This window comes from Oncorhynchus keta, chromosome 34 (genome assembly GCF_023373465.1).
Source record: "Oncorhynchus keta strain PuntledgeMale-10-30-2019 chromosome 34, Oket_V2, whole genome shotgun sequence".
In the NCBI taxonomy this organism is placed as follows: domain Eukaryota; kingdom Metazoa; phylum Chordata; class Actinopteri; order Salmoniformes; family Salmonidae; genus Oncorhynchus; species Oncorhynchus keta.
This window is the reverse complement of record NC_068454.1, coordinates 72414006-72434617: the sequence shown is the minus strand read 5'-3', so window position 1 is coordinate 72434617 and position 20612 is coordinate 72414006. Positions and strand designations below refer to the sequence as shown.

The window sequence follows — 20612 nt, the reverse complement described above, 5'->3', positions numbered from 1 at the left end:
TCCCCTCCTTAGACTCCCACGAACCAGTGCTGATTGCACCCCTTCAAGGAACTCTGCTGGACTTTGTCCATACTAAGGTGCCTGATACTGATAGGATGTATTTCAAGTTTCCGGTCTGGACTTTGTCCCTGGGGCTCCACTTGTTCTTGAAAGGTGTGATCCTCCCTCCAGGTTGATGCTCCCATGGAAACCCATCAGCCTCAAGACCCAAAATACCTCTTATTGGATTCTAACAGCGGCCACTTTGTATCGCCCACAGATGGATCTTCCATTTACATGAACCACTTGACAGAGAGTTCACGAGATCCCTCGTTGAGCAGTAGTCAGGGCAACCTGTTGGAGCTTCTTCAACCCTCTTCTCTTATCTCCTCGGACTTCCCTAACCCCAGCGTAGCACAGATGAACCCTTTACAAATGAGTCCCTCTGTGCAGTCCTCTTTGCCTGGCTTTAACCCTTCAAGGCCACCGCTCAGTAGCATCTCGCTACAACCCCTGACATCCTCCCAAGGGTCAACAGTCTTGCCGCCCATAGAGACCTTTTGTACCAAATTATCAGCACCTATTCCAGACAGTGCACTTCCACATTTTGTCCTTACATTTTTCCTCTCAAATTGATCCCATTTTGTTTGCAACATCAAGCGCCAGTCTCCCAACTTCCCTGAAATCTGTGGTCCTGCCCCCAGGACTACTCACTGAGCCCGCAGCCCCCACACCACGTGTTTCAACACCTCGCCCTTCTCGCACCCATGTCCGTATGAAGAGGGTGTCCTCCATTTCAGATCGCATTGGTGCCACAAAGAAGTCCAAGACAGACTTCCTAGAGCCAGAGCCCCCTAGTGCTAAGGAGGACCTGTCGGTACCCAAAGACAGCTTTGCTGCTGTCTCCAGCAGGGCTGGGGGTAGGGCTGAGCGATATGACGATATATATCGTGTGACGATAGAAAGACTTATATAGTTTCATATTATGCTCTATCGTTTATTTCATTGTGTCGCAAATCACTCTCTTTACGGCAATATTTGGACGTCGCTCTGTCCATATGGCAAAAAATCATGAAGATGGAAGAATATAACAGCTACCGTTACAACTTACATCTGCAAAGACATGGCCCCAATTTACACGGTCGAGAAATGGGGGTTTCGTGAGTTGGTGCTGACACCCGACCCAATGCAAATACCTTTTATTTGTAAACGTATAATTCAACATGTAATAAGAAATAGGCCTTTACATGTGGTCATTTTATATAAACTATTCATTGAATTTACAGAAAATGTGTGTATCGTGATATGTATCGTTATCGGGATATGAAATGACCTATATCGGGATATGAGATTTTGGCCATATCGTCCAGCCCTAGTCAGTGGTGTTCGCATTACAACCTCAATGGTTTTAAGCACCAGGTTAGTCTTTTGGAACTTATCAGGGCAGGGACCTAATGAAGTGAGTAATGAGACAAAATGTACAAGTATCTTCAATGAATAATAGAAGAATAGTCATGCCTTTATGTTTAATGGCCAGTGAGTCTCCTGTAGAGTTCCATTTTAATTTAAAGTGATTAAGCTACATCTGCAACTATGCTCAAAGTCAGATTCATATTGAAATATTTTTTTCCACAATTGGCACGTCGCTCATGTTTCCAGTGTGGGCCTCTTCTCTTTAGTGTCAATAAGATCATGTCTGGCTATTTTTAACCTTATTCTTAACTCTTCCTCTCCCTACTAGTAACTTAAAGTATGATATGACAAATGGAACAAGGCGTTTTACTCCTGAAATAGAACTGTCGATAGGCTATGTAGAGGTCAGTAACTATAAAGAGCAGGTCATGCATAGAAACCTTTTTTGAAGTCATAACTGAGATTGTCATCGTCACCACTCATTTACCAATCTACAATACAGCTCCTAGTTTGCACGATGCTCTCCAATTGTCATCACTGCATTTCTGCCCTAAGGTGTGTATCTGATAAAGTGAGTGATATTCAGCCTGTATTCAGTCGATTTCAGTGTTTCTCTTGTATTTCTCTTGTATTCCTCACAGGCCAGGGCCTTTAGGAATGCCTGTCTATACCTCGACTAGGGGGGAACACGAGTAAACAACAGAACTGTGTCGCAGTGCCCTGACTGACTGGAACAAATACTCAGGTACTTACAGTGGGGAGAACAAGTATTTGATACACTGCCAATTTTGCAGGTTTTCCTACTTACAAAGCATGTAGAGGTCTGTATTTTTTTAAATCATAGGTACACTTCAACTGTGAGAGGTGGAATCTAAAACAAAAATCCAGAAAATCACATTGTATGATTTTTAAGTAATTAATTTGCATTTTATTGCATGACATAAGTATTTGATACATCAGAAAAGCAGAACTTAATATTTGGTACAGAAACCTTTGTTTGCAATTACAGAGATCACACATTTCCTGGTTTGCACACACTGCAGCAGTGATTTTGGCCCACTCCTCCATGCAGACCTTCTTCTGATCCTTCAGGTTTCGGGGCTGTCGCTGGGCAATACAGACTTTCAGCTCCCTCCAAAGATTTTCTATTGGGTTCAGGTCTGGAGACTGGCTAGGCCACTCCAGGACCTTGAGATGGTCCTTACGGAGCCACTCCTTAGTTGCCCTGGCTGTGTGTTTCGGGTCGTTGTCGTGCTGGAAGACTCAGCCACGACCCATCTTCAATGCTCTTACTGAGGGAAGGGGGTTGTTGGCCAAGATCTCGCGATACATGGCCCCATCCATTCTCCCCTCAATATGGTGCAGTTGTCCTGTCCCCTTTGCAGAAAAGCATCCCCAAAGAATGATGTTTCCACCTCCATGCTTCATGGTTGGGATGGTGTTCTTGGGGTTGTACTCATCCTTCTTCTTCCTCCAAACACGGCAAGTGGAGTTTAGACCAAAAAGCTCTATTTTTGTCTCATCAGACCACATGACCTTCTCCCATGCCTCCTCTGGATCTTCCAGATGGTCATTGGCAAACTTCAGAAGGGCCTGGACATGCGCTGGCTTGAGCAGGAGGACCTTGCATTTTAATCCATGATGGCGTAGTGTGTTACTAATGTTTTTTTTTGAGACTGTGGCCCCAGCTCTCTTCAGGTCATTGACCAGGTCCTGCCGTGTAGTTCTGGGCTGATCCCTCACCTTCCTCATGATCATTGATGCCCCACGAGGTGAGATCTTGCATGGAGACCCAGACCGAGGGTGATTGACCGTTATCTTGAACTTCTTCCATTTTCTAATAATTGCGCCAACAGTTGTTGCCTTCTCACCAAGCTGCTTGCATATTGTCCTGTAACCCATCCCAGCCTTGTCCAGGTCTACAATTTTATGCCTGATGTCCTTACACAGCTCTCTGGTCTTGGCGAGTTCAAACAGGTGCAGTTAATACAGGTAATGAGTGGAGAACAGCAGGGCTTCTTAAAGAAAAACTAACAGGTCTGTGAGAGCCGGAATTCTGACTGTTTGGTAGGTGATCAAATACTTAAAAATCCAGAAAATCACACTGTAGGATTTTTTATTAATTTATTTGTGGTGGAAAATAAGTATTTGGTCACCTACAAACAAGCAAGATTTCTGGCTCTCATAGACCTGTAACTTCTTCTTTAAGATGCTCCTCCGTCCTCCACTCGTTACCTGTATTAATGGCACCTGTTTGAACTTGTTATCAGTATAAAATACACCTGTCCACAACCTCAGTCACACTCCAAACTTCACCATGGCCAAGACCAAAGAGCTGTCAAAGGACACCAGAAACAAAATTGTAGACCTGCACCAGGCAGGGAAGACTGAATCTGCCATAGGTAAGCAGCTTGGTTTGAAGAAATCAACTGTGGGAGGAATTATTAGGAAATGGAAGACATACAAGACCACTGATAATCTCCCTCGATCTGGGGCTCCACGCAAGATCTTACCCCGTGGGGTCAAAATGATCACAAGAACGGTGAGCAAAAATCCCAGAACCACACAGGGGGACCCAGTGAATGACCTGCAGAGTGCTGGGACCAAAGTAACAAAGCCTACCATCAGTAACACACTACGCCGCCAGGGACTCAAATCCTGCAGTGCCAGACGTGTCCCCCTGCTTATGCCAGTACATGTCCAGGCCCATCTGAAGTATGCTAGAGAGTATTTGGATGATCCAGAAGAAGATTGGGAGAATGTCATATTGTCAGATGAAACCAAAATATAACTTTTTGGTAAAAACTCAACTTGTTGTGTTTGGAGGACAAAGAATGCTGAGTTGCATCCAAAGAACACCATACCTACTGTGAAGCATGGGGGTGGAAACATCATGCTTTGGGTCTGTTTTTCTGCAAAGGGACCAGGACGACTGATCCGTGTCAAGGAAAGAATGAATGGGGCCATGTATCGTGAGATTTTGAGTGAAAACCTCCTTCCATCAGCAAGGGCATTGAAGAGGAAACGTAGCTGGGTCTTTCAGGATGACAATGATCCCAAACACACCGCCCGGGAAACGAAGGAGTGGCTTCGTAAGAATCATTTCAAGGTCCTAGAGTGGCCTAGCCAGTCTCCAGATCTCAACCCCATAGAAAATCTTTGGAGGGATTTGAAAGTCCGTGTTGCCCAGCAACAGCCCCAAAATAGCACTGCTCTAGAGGAGATCTGCATGGAGGAATGGGCCAAACTACCAGCAACAGTGTGTGAAAACCTTGTGAAGACTTACAGAAAACGTTTGACCTCTGTCATTGCCAACAAAGGGTATATAAAAAAGTATTGAGAAACTTTTGTTATTGACCAAATACTTATTTTCCACCATAATTTGCAAATAAATTCATTAAAAATTCTACAATGTGATTTTCTGGATTTTTTTCTGTCATAGTTGAAGTGTACCTATGATGAAAATGACAGGCCTCATCTTTTTAAGTGGGAGAACTTGCACAATTGGTGGCTGACTAAATACTTTGCCCCACTGTATGTCATGCAATAAAATGCAAATTAATTACTTAAAAATCATACAATGTGATTTTCTGGATTTTTGTTTTAGATTGCGTCTCTCACAGTTGAAGTGCACCTATGATAAAAATACAGACCTCTATATGCTTTGTAAGCAGGAAAACCTGCAAATCGGCAGTGTATCAAATACTTGTTCTCCCCACTGTATGTGTAATGGTGCCGTATGAACAGTATGCCTGTATGACGATGACTTGGAGGATGATGACTGATGATACTTCTTATACCTGTAAACAAGTGTGCCTGATTTGAAAATAGCCTGTGGTATTTCCATCCTGCCAGGTGCTGTATCGTGCTCAGATGATGAGCTGCTGCCATCAGACGAGGACGATGAGTGTTCCCCCAGCCGAGACCAGCCCCACCTTCGCTTCGAAATCAAAAGCGATGACGGCTTCAGTGTGGAGGCAGACAGCATAGAGGGTGAGGTTTCAGGGAGGAAAGAGCAAATTAATAGACTGCATGTGTCTTATTTGTGAAGTGTTCGTTTAGAAATTATTACATTTCCCAACACTCAAGGCAATGATTTCTGTACAAATACCCACTATTTCTACATGTGACTAAATATAAGATTATGAAAAATACTTGTTCTCATACTTGGCGAGAATTAACATGTGTAAAAAACCATCTAGCACAAAATGTAGGCTAATTTCCATATGAATTACATTTTTGTGTTATCCTGTGTTACTCACACCTTACTCTCTCTCTCTCTCCATTCTTCTGCCCCCTCCTTTCCCTCAGTGGCCTGGAGGGTAGTGATAGACTGTCCAGGGGGCGCGGGCAGGGGCAAGGCTTAGGCAGCTGTCCTTCTCTGGGATGACAGGTGTCCGTATGCTGGGCCTGCTCCACGACACGGTGGTCTTCTTGGTGGACCAGCTCCAGGGAGCCCGCCGCTGCCATAGCCACGCCTTCCGCTTCTTTAAACAGATCAGCCAAGAGGAGGACCTGCCTGTCAACCCCTCTGGATGTGCCCGCTCTGAGGTCTACCTCAGGTCAGTGTCCCTGTGTTCTGTCCACTACAGGTGCCCTGGAAGTTAATTATAGAATTTACAAGGGAAGTTTATTTTGGAATGTAAATCAGAAATTGAGTCCAAGTTGTCTTACATACTCATCTTACATATCTTGTTAATATTTCAACCAAGACTTCCTAGGTATCATGAGTCTTAGTCGAAATTTCAGAGAATTGGTGAATCACCACAAGTGTAATGGTGGAAACAGGTATTACTTTGTCCTCACCTTGCAGTTGGTAAACCCATACCACTGTCTAGCAAATGTCTAGAGAATCTGGGTGTTCCCCTCTGTAGGTGGTTTTCAACTTCAAAGTGGAAGCTGGTCTCTCTGTGTGGAGTATTGGTGAAATGTCTGTTTTGAATGTAGACAGCTGTCAGGTTTAGAGGAACAAAGGATGTCTGTGGTTGTTGTGTTTCGATGTGAGTGTTAACTCCAACTCCACAGTCTGAGTAAGCTGGAAATAAGACCTGTATGACGTCTATGCTGCTCCTTTCATTAACATATGAAGAGTGTGTGGGTGACGTCCACATCCCAAATTCTACACCAGTGCTGGGCAAAATAACTATGATAAAGAAAGTCTGCATACTGTAAAATGTAACGTAACACCTTGTTCCTGTCTTCTCTTACAGGAAGTCCACCTTCGACATGTTCAACTTCCTGGCTTCCCAGCACCGCCAGCTCCCTGACATCAACCCCTACGATGAGGAGGAGGATGAAGTCCCACTCAAATCCACAAGGTCAGATTACAGAGTTATTGTATGCTGGCCATCGCAAAGGAAGCTAGCTAATATCTTAAAAAAGGAACCTTTGGCTTAAATACTGCAGTAGCTAGTCCATAAAAGATCTTGTCTAGCGGAACATTCTTAGAACTTGTTTTACATGGCCGCAAATGTTGTTCCTTTGAAAAACAACTCAACTCACATCAACAAATGATCAATTTTTTAGTTGGTAGACATATCAATACATTCCTTCAGCCTGATGAGTAACAAAGGAGCCAGCTGTACAGCTACAGGTTTACACAATCGTTTTTATAGCTGTGACTAATTCACTATTGAAATGTTGTCCATTCCTGTATTTGTAACTCCCCTAAAGTGATCTTTGTGGTTGGACTAAACCATTCCGTCATTTCTGCAACTACCTCCCCCAATCAAGCAACGTTACAAATGTGTTCTACCCTCTTGTCTTAGTTTCTAGTGACTCTTTTCTCAGAGTTCAACGTGAAAGGTCAGAAGCACATTGTCATCTTCTCTGCTTATCCCTTTTCTCCTAGACGTGCCACTAGCTTGGACCTCCCCATTGCCATGCGCTTCAGACATCTGGAGAGGACATCTAAGGAGGCTGTAGGCGTGTACAGGTCAGCACACAACTAGTCCTGATCCCCAGAGCCTGTGACTATGATCATGATTCTGGGCTAAAGAGCTCATGTGTTTCTCAGTGACGTGGCCAACTGACCCCACAATAGATCATTTGTGGTCTGTCTGGAGAGGAAGCAGTCACTGTGGTTTTCTACAGCTGTCACAGCAAACTAGGGACAGAGTCATGGTTTATGTTTCCTGCTTCTCCCCTTTTAAGTCTTCCCCAAGAAGTGTCATAGTGAAGGCTGTTATTATGCTGCAAAATGAGTAATAATAATATATGCCATTTAGCAGACGCTTTTATCCAAAGCGACTTACAGTCATGTGTGCATACATTCTACGTATGGGTGGTCCCGGGAATCGAACCCACTACCCTGGCGTTACAAGCGCCATGCTCTACCAACTGAGCTACAGAAGGACCATGTCACCATGAGTGACATGAATTCCCATTGACCCAGTGTCAGATAATAAATACATAAAAATAGATCTAAATAAATGAATTGAATAGCCAAGGAGATTAGCTATGGAAACTGGTGTTCAATCAGTCCAGAGTGTGTTTGCGGAGACGACATAAATCCTATGGTTCATCCCAACGAGACCTTATTTGGTGGATCCACTAATTGTGGGTTTGAATAAATACATGTTATTGATACCAACATAATACATGTTCCTTAAACTAAAACTAAGTCCTCTGTCTCTTTTCCCTCCTTCCTCCACAGGGTATCGGCTGCTACATGTTCCGTATCGATGACTTTGACGTGGTGGACGCCACGATGCGCAGCAATGCGGGGCGCTTCATCAACCACTTGTGCGAGCTCAACTGCTACTCACGCGTCATCAACGTGGAGGGCCAGAAGCACATCGTCATCTTTGCCTTGTGCAAGATCTACCAGGGCAAGGAGGTTACTGTCATGACTGTCCTGTGAGGATTACAATGGGTCAGATCAGCCTGGCAATGGTTGACAATAACCAGACCTTCTCTCACCCACTAAAGAGGGGAGGAGGGAGCCCTGTCGTAAATGTAAGTAGACTTTCTCTCCCCCTCCAGTATTTAACCCAAGTAATGCTCTTTGTTAACTTTTCCCCCCGAAACTCTAACACGGTCTAATGGAACAATAATTCTAACATAAGAATGTGGGGAATGGTCAGTGGAGAGCTATGGAAAATGAATGTAACATTGGTTTTCATTTTGTGATGTCATTAAACTCTATGGACAAAAAACTGTAACTTGCAAACTAAATCCCCGTTATCTGTCAAGTTTCCATCTAATACGTTGCGCATATAATATGAACAATGATTAAAGTATTGTTGTTAAGATATTAATGTGGTTTTAGGAGGTATAAGATAATCTATCTCCTATAAACTGTGCATAAGTAAGTAGCCAAGCCCCGAGTGAGGTCGGAGAGCATGTCAGACTGATGGAACCGTCCTTTTCGGCCAGAGTGCATGACGAAATGGTAACGAAATTAACATTAGACCAGAAAATGTGAGGCAGTAGCTACATGTTTGAAATGGTTGGAACTTTGAACCTCAAAACGAGGTGAAGAAATAAACTCACCTTCCTTTAGACCAGAGAGACGGCAAGCTGCATCTCAAGACCATAGTAGTATGAATCCTGAATAATCAACACAATGTGTAGACTAGAAGCTCACCTCCCAGACAACCACTGAGACAGCTATCGAGTCAAATATCTAGAAAGGGAATCTAAATTAGACTTTTCTACTAAGCTCATCACCAATGGGAACCGTCGACACGGCTGACTAGTTATCTTCCAGAGTGAACAACAGTAGAAGACGAGAAAAGGGATACCCCTTTTGGGTAATCAGAGCCATACAGTTTTCCACTGAAAGGCCAACAACCTTCCAAACGAGGGCTGGTTCCGACCAAATAAAGGAACATGCACGTAAATATATTAATGATTTCTTATTTCAAAGGTGCAGCGATTCGTGTGCAAACTACAGTTGAAGTTGGAAGTTTACATACACTTAAGTTGGAGTCATTAAAACACATTTTTCAACCACACCACAAATTGCTGGTTAAACCTGTTATGGCAAGTAGTAAGGGGAACTCCACCCTCCCATTCAGCTGAAGCAGGGAATTCAAAAATATTCTTTAGAAATATTTAACTTTCACACATTAACAAGTCCAATACCTCAAATGAAAGATAAACATCTTGTTCATCTACCCATCATATCTGATTTTTAAAATGTTTTACAGCGAAAACACAACATGTATTTATGTTAGACCACCACCAAATCAAAGGGAAAACGCAGCCATTTTTTCCAGCCAAAGATAGTCACAAAAGTAGGATTAGAGATAAAATGAATCACTAACCTTTTGAAAATCTTCCTCTGATGACACTCATATGACATGTTACACAATACATTTATGTTGTGCTCGATAATATGCATATTTATATCCACAAATCTCGGTTTACATTGACGCCATGTTCAGAACTGCCTCCAAAATATCCGAAGGAATTATAGAAAGCTACGCCAGATAACAGAAATACTCATCATAAACTTTGACTAAAGATACATGTTCTACATATAATCAAAGATACACTGGTTCTAATGCAACTGCTCTGTCAGATTTTTTTTAAACGTTACAGAAAAAGCCTACCATGCAATAATCTGAGACGGCGCTCAGACGTAAAAGTATTTCTCCGCCATGTTGGAGTCAACAGAAATACGAAATTACATCATAAATATTCCCTTACCTTTGATGATCTTTCATCAGAATGTAGTGCAAGGAGTCCTAGTTCCACAATAAATTGTTGTTTTGTTCCATAATGTCCAATACTAGTGTCCAATTAGCTGCATATGCTACCACTTTCAGCTCACGTGCCCAAAAACTGACTGCTGGTCCAGGACAACTCGCACGAAAACTTCAGAAAGATATATTCCAGGTCGAATAAACTGGTCAAACTAAGTAGAGAATCAATCTACAGGATGTTATTTTCAAATATATCCAATAACGTTCCAACCGGATCATACGTTTTCAGCTGCAGCCAAATGGAACGGCAGTAGCACCCACAGAGAAATGCGCCACAGGAAAATGGCATTCTGTCGGGATAGTGACTATTTCCCCTCCAATTCGGTCACAGCAAATGCTCCATTCCACTTTCTACTGAATGAGGACATCTAGTGGAAGGCGTAGGAAGTGCTACCAGATCCATATCTTGTTGGGAAAGGAGGGGGCGATGACGTCAAAGTTGACCCACATTCAGAATTTCACTTCTTGTTTGGAAGATTGCCTGCCCGATGAGTTCTGTTATACTCACAGACATAATTCAAACAGTTTTAGAAACTTCAGAGTGTTTTCTATCCAATAGTAATAATAATATGCATATATTAGCAATCTAGGACAGAGTAGGATGCAGTTCACTATGGGCATGCAATTCATCCAAAGTGAAAATACTTCCCCCTATCCTCAACAAGTTCTAACTATAGCTTTGGCAAGTCGGTTGGGACATCTACTTTGTGCATGACACAAGTAATTTTCCAACAATTGTTTACAGACAGATTATTTCACTGACCCACTGTAGCACAATTCCAGTGGGTCAGAAGTTTACATAGACTAAGTTGTCTGTGCCTTTAAACAGCTTGGAAAATTCCAGAAAATGATGTCATGGCTTTAGAAGTTTCTGACATAATTTTGAGTCAATTGGAAGATCACCTGTGGATGTATTTCAAGGCCTACCTTCAAACTCATTGCCTCTTTGCTTGACATCATGGGAAAATCAAAAGAAATCAGCTTCAGAGAAAAAATAGTAGACCTCCACAAGTCTGATTCATTATTGGGAGCAATTGCCAAACGCCATGGGACCACGCTGCCGTCATACCACTCAGGAAGAAGACGCGTTCTGTCTCCTAGAGATGAACGTACTTTGGTGCGAAAAGTGCAAATCAATCACAGAACAACAGCAAAGGACCTTGTGAAGATGCTGGAGGAAATGGACACAAAAGTATCTATATCCACAGTAAAACGAGTCCTATATCGACATAATCCGAAAGGCCGCTCAGCAAGGAAGAAGCCACTGCTCCAAAACCGCCATAAAAAAGCCAGACTACGGTTTGCAACTGCACATGGGGACAAAGATTGTACTTTTTGGAGAAATGTCCTATGGTCTGATGAAACAAAAATAGAACTGTTTGGCCATAATGACCATCATTATGTTTGGAGGAAAAAGGGGGAGGCTTGCAAGCCGAAGAACACCATCCCAACCGTGAAGCACGGGGTGGCAGCATCATGTTGTGGGGGTGCTTTGCTGCTGGAGGGACTGGTACACTTCACAAAATAGATGGCATCATGAGGGAGGAATATTATGTTGATATATTGAAGCAACATCTCAAGACATCAGTCAGGAAGTTAAAGCTTGGTCGCAAATGGGTCTTACAAATGGACAATGACCCCAAGCATACTTCCAAAGTTTGGCAAAATGGCTTAAGGACAACAAAGTCAAGGTATTGGAGTGGCCATCACAAAGCCCTGACCTCAATCCTATAGAAGATTTGTGGGCAGAACTGAAAAAGCGTGTGCGAGCCTTGAGGCCTACAAACCTGACTCAGTTACACCAGCTCTGTCAGGAGGAATAGGCCAAAATTCACCCAACTTAGTGTGGGAAGCTTTTGGAAGGCTACCCGAAATGTTTGACCCACGTTAAACAATTTAAAGGCAATGCTACCAAATACTAATTGAGTGTATGTAAACATCTGACCATCTGGGGATGTGATGAAAAAAATAAAAGCTGAAATAAAACATTCCCTCTACTATTATTCTGACATTTCACATTCTTAAAATAAAGTGGTGATTCTAACTGACCTAAGACATGGAATTTGTACTAAGATTAAATGTCAGGAATTGTGAAAATCTGAGTTTAGATGTATTTGGCTAAGGTGTATGTAAACTTCCGACTTCAACTGTATATGATTAATGTCAGAAAAGTTCTAAAATGTATCAAAGATAAGTATCTTTTTCTCTTTCTCTCCATGTTGTTGTGTAAAAAGACAGTATATTGTAGAAGTCCGCTAGGGACCTTTGTCTCATGTATTAAGTGTGTATGTTATCCTGTTATTATTTAGTTAGCTAGTAAATAGACAATTAAACTCATTTGTGTAGTACTGAAGTAAGGCTGGGGTTTTTGCAGATGCATGAGGTTTCAACTGTTCAGAATGATAATATGATGAGGTAATGATTAATAAGAGGACTGTTTATCGTTGAAATACAGTGCCTTGCGAAAGTATTCGGCCCCCTTGAACTTTGCGACCTTTTGCCACATTTCAGGCTTCAAACATAAAGATATAAAACTGTATTTTTTTGTGAAGAATCAACAACAAGGTGGGACACAATCACATAAAGACATAAAACTGTATTTCTTTGTGAAGAATCAACAACAAGTGGGACACAATCATGAAGTGGAACGACATTTATTGGATATTTCAAACTTTTTTAACAAATCAAAAACTGAAAAATTGGGCGTGCAAAATTATTCAGCCCCTTTACTTTCAGTGCAGCAAACTCTCTCCAGAAGTTCAGTGAGGATCTCTGAATGATCCAATGTTGACCTAAATGACTAATGATGATAAATACAATCCACCTGTGTGTAATCAAGTCTCCGTATAAATGCACCTGCACTGTGATAGTCTCAGAGGTCTGTTAAAAGCGCAGAGAGCATCATGAAGAACAAGGAACACACCAGGCAGGTCCGAGATACTGTTTTGAAGAAGTTTAATGCCGGATTTGGATACAAAAATATTTCCCCAGCTTTAAACATCCCAAGGAGCACTGTGCAAGCGATAATATTGAAATGGAAGGAGTATCAGACCACTGCAAATCTACCAAGACCTGGCCGTCCCTCTAAACTTTCAGCTCATACAAGGAGAAGACTGATCAGAGATGCAGCCAAGAGGCCCATGATCACTCTGGATGAACTGCAGAGATCTACAGCTGAGGTGGGAGACTCTGTCCATAGGACAACAATCAGTCGTATATTGCACAAATCTGGCCTTTATGGAAGAGTGGCAAGAAGAAAGCCATTTTTTACAGATATCCATAAAAGTGTTGTTTAAAGTTTGCCACAAGCCACCTGGGAGACACACCAAACATGTGGAAGAAGGTGCTCTGGTCAGATGAAACCAAAATTGAACTTTTGGCAACAATGCAAAACGTTATGTTTGGCGTAAAAGCAACACAGCTCATCACCCTGAACACACCATCCCCACTGTCAAACATGGTGGTGGCAGCATCATGGTTTGGGCCTGCTTTTCTTCAGCAGGGACAGGGAAGATGGATGGAGCCAAATACAGGACCATTCTGGAAGAAAACCTGATGGAGTCTGCAAAAGACCTGAGACTGGGACGGAGATTTGTCTTCCAACAAGACAATGATCCAAAACATAAAGCAAAATCTACAATGGAATGGTTCAAAAATAAACATATCCAGGTGTTAGAATGGCCAAGTCATAGTCCAGACCTGAATCCAATCGAGAATCTGTGGAAAGAACTGAAAACTGCTGTTCACAAATGCTCTCCATCCAACCTCACTGAGCTCGAGCTGTTTTGCAAGGAGGAATGGGAAAAAATGTCAGTCTCTCGATGTGCAAAACTGATAGAGACATACCCCAAGCGACTTACAGCTGTAATCGCAGCAAAAGGTGGCGCTACAAAGTATTAACTTAAGGGGGCTGAATAATTTTGCACGCCCAATTTGTGAGTTTTTGATTTGTTAAAAAAGTTTGAAATATCCAATAAATGTCATTCCACTTCATGATTGTGTCCCACTTGTTGTTGATTCTTCACAAAAAAATAGTTTTATATCTTTATGTTTGAAGCCTGAAATGTGGAAAAAGGTCGCAAAGTTCAAGGGGGCCGAATACTTTTTCAAGGCACTGTAGATGTATATCTTATATGAGTTCAGTTTTCATGATGGTAACACTTTAAACAACCTCTTCCATGGTGGCCCAAATCCTAATGAGTTAATTGTTACAGAATTATTTAATCGGGTAACAATTAAACATAGTTAACAGATTAAATAACAGTCATTAGATTAATGAAACAAGTTCCCCATCAAAGACCCAGCAAGCAAGCTCAACTGCAACTACGGAGCCCAGAAATGTAGATGCTTCCTCAACTAGGGGCAGGACGACGTGGGACTGCCTCAGTCCCAGAAGGGTGAGCAAGATGCTAGGGAGGGGTAAGAGAGCAGAGGCAACATGGGAAGACAACAGAGGTGAATCGGCTCTGGAGGAGGAGATGATACAGGGGAAGATGAGCCACTACGAAGAGACTGGGAGAGGAACCAGGGCCAGGAGATGGGGAGCAAGAGGGAAGAGGAGCGCCACACAGGGACATGCGGGTGGACCTGATAAGCTAGACTTGGAGAGATTCCTTATCTTTTTTTGTCAGGAGGCGGGGGATTTTTTATTTTTTCGACACCCATGATCATGTTGGCTCCATCCTTTCTAGTTGATCCCTTAGAGATATAGCTATCTTTACTTTAATCATCGTTTTATTTATTTGAAATTATTTTTCACAGAACACATCATGCGTCAGGTTGTACATATTTGCTTTCCGTTGACTGTTCATAGAACCATGGTGCTAGATATGATGGGCCATAGACTTTGTGGTTCCTAGGTCAGAGACCCAGCAAATAATACCTATTTTTCTATCCATTCTCCACTTCCCTGTTGCACAGACCGGGGAAGAGACCTCCATTATGTTCAATTAAACGGTTAGATAACAGTGTCACCCTTAAAGAGTTTGCTGCAGCTAAATCATATCTTTAAGAACTTTCCCTTCACCATTTTTGCATGTAGCAAACACTACCCAATCCAAGAGTGACGAGTGTAGTTCTTTTTTATTTAAAAATATATTTTATTACTATCATGGCAAATGCTGATTACCTTTTGCAATAATATTAGGCCTACTTCTTTGCTGCCCTACAGTTGCACATCTTTAGTGAATTAACAAAATCCAGACTCCATATTTCTCAACAGTCAGTGGAGTTAACAAAGTACTGACTTCTCCTTCTGACATTCTCTGCCATCCACAAAGGGTGGAACACTGTCCATGTTACACCACTAAGAGATGTGTTATAAACTCTATATATACCTGACTGTGGACTGACAGCACCCCTGTGCACTGGAGATCTCAAGCATAGCATTAGGCCAGTACTGTACTGTATGTTGCTCTGTAGGATGGCTTTAAGAGAGAATAATGTCTTGGTGTAAAACCAATATAGGGAGAGAATGCACTCAGCACCTTAACATTTGCTGTCGTACAACTTTGGACAACGCTGTCAGTCAGTTCAGTCATCAAATGTACACTCTGTTGTTCACATCTTTACAATAATAGATTGCTTGAGCTCTAGAATAGTTGTATTTATTCATGTTTCTGTTCAGATTTGGACTGGTGAAACTAGCTGTGCTTTGTATAAATGGTGGTCTAGTGGGAAATCCTCCTCCCCTCGTTTCCTCTTTTTGTTTACTTTGTTACTTCTTTCTCTTATTTGAACCTTGATGTTTGAGGACAGTTGTGTATTACATTTCAGCCTTTACACAAGACATTGTTCTAAAGCAGGTATTTTTTAATTGTTTTTGTCCTGGTAGAATTTTTATGGAGAAAGTTTGGCAGGCCTTAACAGGAGAAAATCAAGCATATGAGTCCACGCTATTCTTCCCATCTGCGTGCTACAGAGAACCCTTCAAGGTACAGATAATATTCTAAGGAAAATGAGCACTGTCCTTTTGGAATTTATTACCCAGTTAGGAAGAGCTTTAGCCCATCTGCCTGCCTGACCAATCAGTGGGATGGAGCCTGTATTCCCATGTGTCAATCATCTAACACCCTTAGCAGAGTTTGCCAATAACAGGATGCATCTGTTTTTCAGGGATACGGCTATCCTTAACCTAGCTTCCTTTTTCACTGAAAAACTGATGTTGTAACAATGCTCAGAGCAGGTTTCTCTATGCCCACTCCACTCCCTAACCTCTTGCCAGGATTCTACCTCAGTTGCTCTGACAGATGTTAAAGAATACTAATGCAAAAAAGAGGATGATGACAAAATAAGAGTAACTTGGTTTTAATGTCCTGCAGAGCTGGCCTGTGTGTTCCATGAAACATGCAAAGCACTAGTTGGAAACCTGAAGTTACCATGACGATCTCTCCCAGAACTGGTTCAGAAAGCTGTATGTTCTATATGGTAGGGTTATTTTAAAGTATAACAAAGTGTTAAAGACATGAAAATATGTGTGAACTTGTCTTTGTTACCTTGTACGAATAAACCCTGAGTTTGTAAATAATTGTATACATATTTCTAAACCAGTTTAATTTTTCTATGCACTTTTATTTTATGTTATATGCCTAAAAATCAGACTTGGTCAATCGAAAAGAGTTTGAAACAAATAAATGCTGAAATGTCATTTATATAACATGCAATGTATAAATAAAGCAATATCATTAGTTGGTGATAATACATTTGACATAAGATGATAATGATTAGTTGGCCACGGTTGGGAACTTGGCCTGGACACAGGGTTTACCATCCTTGCTTTAAGTGCCATGTTATCGAAGATAAATATCTTTTTTGAACCTTAATGCAAAGGAGCAGTGTTCCCAATCACTGCCTTGGGACTTCGGTGTCCCCCAGGAAAATGCCTCTCCTGTGAAGTCGTGACATACGCCTAGTTTCCTGAAACGAGTCACATATCTGTGAGTTGGCAGGGGGTAGAGACTCGCAGTTGTATCTGGATGGAGCCATCTCTTCTGGACCCAACACATCCAGACTAGACAACCTTAAGCAAGCTGAGCACCACCACTGCGTCGTTCCGGTCCATCTCTCTCAGCAACCTGGCCAGGTGTCCTACAGTCCACTCTGGGTGTTTGGTGGTGACCCCCTCCAGCACGGCCCTCAGGGGGCTCTTGCTCTCCCTCAGGGAGTAGGTGTAGGTAATCCAGGTGGCGGGGAAGGAGCAGCGAGATGCTAGGTGGCTGGTGTTCTTCACCCCAGGGATCTCCGGGTCCAGCAGGATCACAAGCTCCTCTAGAACATCCAGGTTGTCCAGAACCGTCTGCAGTGGCGCAGACTGGAGGTCAGAACCTGGTAAGACATGGGGAAATATCACTACGGGTGAGTGATGTGTCTGGAATGTTGACTTCTGTCAATCCAGAGCCAAATACGTAAATCAAGTATTAATGGGTCGTTCCACTAAATGAGTCCCTTTTGGGTAGTGTAACTTGGTTTAAAAAAAATCTGATTATAACATTCTGTCATGAAAAGCACACTGTCAACTTAATCAAAAACACGTTTTCCCATCACGAGGTTAAATAAAATAATGACTATATTAAGTGCCAAATAATGTAACATGATTGACGATTGTCTTAAATCAGCCAAAAATCCCCTTTTGACAGGGTGAATGGAAGCTTGTGTGTAACAGGGAGGGGCAATTGAATGCAAGCTTCACAATGTAAACTGTTGGGTAACAGGGTTGACGTGTTCTGCTCGACCCACTCAGTTTTCCACCATAAAATTGACAGTAGAACCAGCTCACCCGCTTTTACACTATGATTTGACTATTAGATGTTAAACTGTTCCTTTAAGTAATTGCTTCAAAAGAAACATTGAACATCTTTTCAGTCTTCATTGAATTATCCATGTGGTCTACATTAAAGGGCACTTCATTTAATATAACAGACGTTTAAAATTAAATATGGGGCACAATTTCTACTTAAAATATTTAAAAAAGACAAGGGACCCATATCATGGGAGATTTGTGCTGAAATTCAGGTGGCGCACTGAAACCTCCAGCCTTTTTGCAACTTATGGAAGAGTAGTGATGTAGAGGTACTGGTAATACCAATGAATAACAGACTGGTAGTAGCTCTATTAGTAATAGCACTTAATAACTCACTCAAAATGTCCTCCAGGCTCCTGGTCTCTGACTGTAGCAGAGCAACCTCTTCATTGACAGCTGCTGTTGTCTTACTGCTCCGTGACCGTTGGTGGGTATTCTCCTCATCTGTGTCAAACCACAACCATTCAAACAGGACAGGAAAAAAGTGCTTTTTACACAGAGTACGGCAAATGGAAGAGCTAGAGCAGTTTTAAGCAGCCTGACAGTTTTCATTTTTTAATTCTCCCTAATGTTCATCATCCTGCTCACCTCTGAAGCTAAAAGGTATTGATCTTCTCCTTCTCGTCTTAATATAGATGAATAAGAGAAATGCAAGTACAGAGAAAACCAAGATGAGGGTAAGCACTATCCCTGAAAGAACACAGAGGAGCGTGACAATGAGCAGTTAGACATGTTCAGCAGTATCCTAACAAAACAGTTTAGTCATCTTTTTGAATGGTGAAGGACTGGTATTATCAAACTCAGTACCTTATAAATTACTTCTAAAATGGCTCATATTTGGGGGTTGGAACTTACATGCAGTCTGATGGTTGACATGTGAAGTTACAGAATCACCATGTAATCTTGGATCAATGTGTTTGGCAGTGGTGGGATTTGATGTTGACACTTGGACCCTTAATGTTGTTGACCATTGGACCTGTTGAGTCTGAAATTGACGTGAAGTCAACATATTAACTTTGTCATTCCTAATGTAATACATTTGTTTTGTTTGCTCATTGCCCTATTGAGAAGACATTGACCAAAATTGAAAACATTTGTGAATAAATATCCTCCCTGGGGCACTGTTGTTGATGTATTTAGTCCACAGATTAATAACAGCCATGATACATTTTAGAGTGGTCTTCAAAGTCTAGCACACAAACGCTCTTCATCAGCTTCATCGTCATAGGTGAAACTCACCGTGGTACTCAGGGCTCCTTTCCAACACCGTGTCTGGTCCCTAGACATAGGGTCTACAGTTAAACATTTTACTCAAACAACCAAGCACCCATAGTTTCAGCACCAGATTGAAAACAAATGGCCATCCTTTCTTTTCCTATGAAGATTTGAAGCCAACCCAGAGATAATTTGCGCTCACCTCGTTACGCAGCATTGCGTGTCTGTCGTTTCGTTGCATTCGGACAGGTTTTGATGATTTGGAGCGCAGCGAGAACAGGGTTGGCATTTCACGAAGCTCCCGTTATTGAAGCTCTGGGCGGCGACACACGGTCGATACGGTATTTCCGATCTTCCCCCATCATCATGCCTGCCACAGTTTGGACTAAATTCGTACCCTGGTCAAAAATGTATCATTGTTTGTAGACTACAAGTGTCCGCTGTGCACAGAAAAACATCTAAATCTTTATTTTAAATCAAGTTATCTTTGCAGCATGTCGAGTTTACCTGGTCGGATCGGATTATGTTGATGACATGGCACACATGTATTACTCAACTCATCCCAAAATGTATCCAAGTCATCAGAGCAATTATGAGAATAGTGGTCCATTTCGTTCAGAGAAGAGGTAAGGAATAGACTAGGCTCTGTTAGTGGAAACGAAACAGCAACCCTCTGTCTCAGTAATTCAGTGTTGCCAACTCCTCAGTAAGGAAAGTAGCCATTGGCTGTCCTAAAAGTCGCCAAATGACGTCATTGCCTAATTTGCATAATTGACAATGTGCATGTAATTGTGATGGACGCTGTAGAAGAGAGGAATAATGTCGTGGGGAGAGACAAAAAGTGAGTAAAAAACACCCTAAATATGTTTTGAACTACAGATGAACTTTCTTCTTTCGATTTTTTTTATTTTTATGTCACAATTCCAACCCTCCTCCTTTATCTGGGCTTGGGACCTGCAAAAGAGACACTGACCGAGTTACTTATTTTATTTTTTTAAATTTTGGTTTTTTATATTCCCTCCCGGAATGTATGCCAGGGCGGGATCAGCCAGCGGCGGCTTCCCGCATGTGCTATTCATTTGCAGTCTGGACACAGAGGGGTGAACATCTCCTGCTCTGACTGCAGCTGGGAGGGACTACTGCACGAGGACTGGGCCGCCTGTCAGTGCTTTGGGATGGGGATGGGGGTGGGGCCCGGATTACAACCATTTTTTTTTTTTTAAGATCAGAATTGGGCTGCCTGTGTAAATGCAGTCTAAGTTATTTGTTCATCTTATTCATTAGTTAAAGGCAGTTGAGGATCCTCAGAGGAGGAAGTGGAGGACCATCCTCTTCAGTGAATTTCATAAAAATAGCCTCAACAGCACCCTCTGGTGTAGCACCATGGTGTAGCCAGGGCAAATGTAGTTTCCATCCTCTGGGCACATTGACTTCAATACAAAACCTAGTAGGCTTGTGGGTCTCAGTTCCTTCCATAGAGTTACACAGTAATTATG

The 20612-nt window shown here is 42.1% G+C and overlaps 2 protein-coding genes across 2 annotated transcripts; one reads left to right on the top strand and one right to left on the bottom strand.

Moving 5' to 3' along the window:
• The first annotated feature begins 5724 nt into the window (after positions 1-5724).
• On the top strand, positions 5725-8478 carry LOC127915212 (histone-lysine N-methyltransferase 2B-like). Its single transcript, XM_052494700.1, has 4 exons — positions 5725-5954; positions 6603-6710; positions 7244-7327; positions 8048-8478. The coding sequence occupies exons 1-4, from the start codon at positions 5779-5781 to the stop codon at positions 8241-8243; spliced, it is 564 nt and encodes a 187-aa protein (XP_052350660.1). The 5' UTR covers positions 5725-5778; the 3' UTR covers positions 8244-8478.
• Positions 8479-15195: 6717 nt separating this feature from the next.
• On the bottom strand, positions 15196-19832 carry LOC118367829 (IGF-like family receptor 1). Its single transcript, XM_035751518.2, has 7 exons — positions 19624-19832; positions 19319-19514; positions 19141-19180; positions 18757-18886; positions 18490-18591; positions 18238-18345; positions 15196-17426 (listed from the first exon to the last, which is right to left on the bottom strand). The coding sequence occupies exons 1-7, from the start codon at positions 19724-19726 to the stop codon at positions 17113-17115; spliced, it is 993 nt and encodes a 330-aa protein (XP_035607411.1). The 5' UTR covers positions 19727-19832; the 3' UTR covers positions 15196-17112.
• Between the last annotated feature and the right edge of the window lie 780 nt (positions 19833-20612).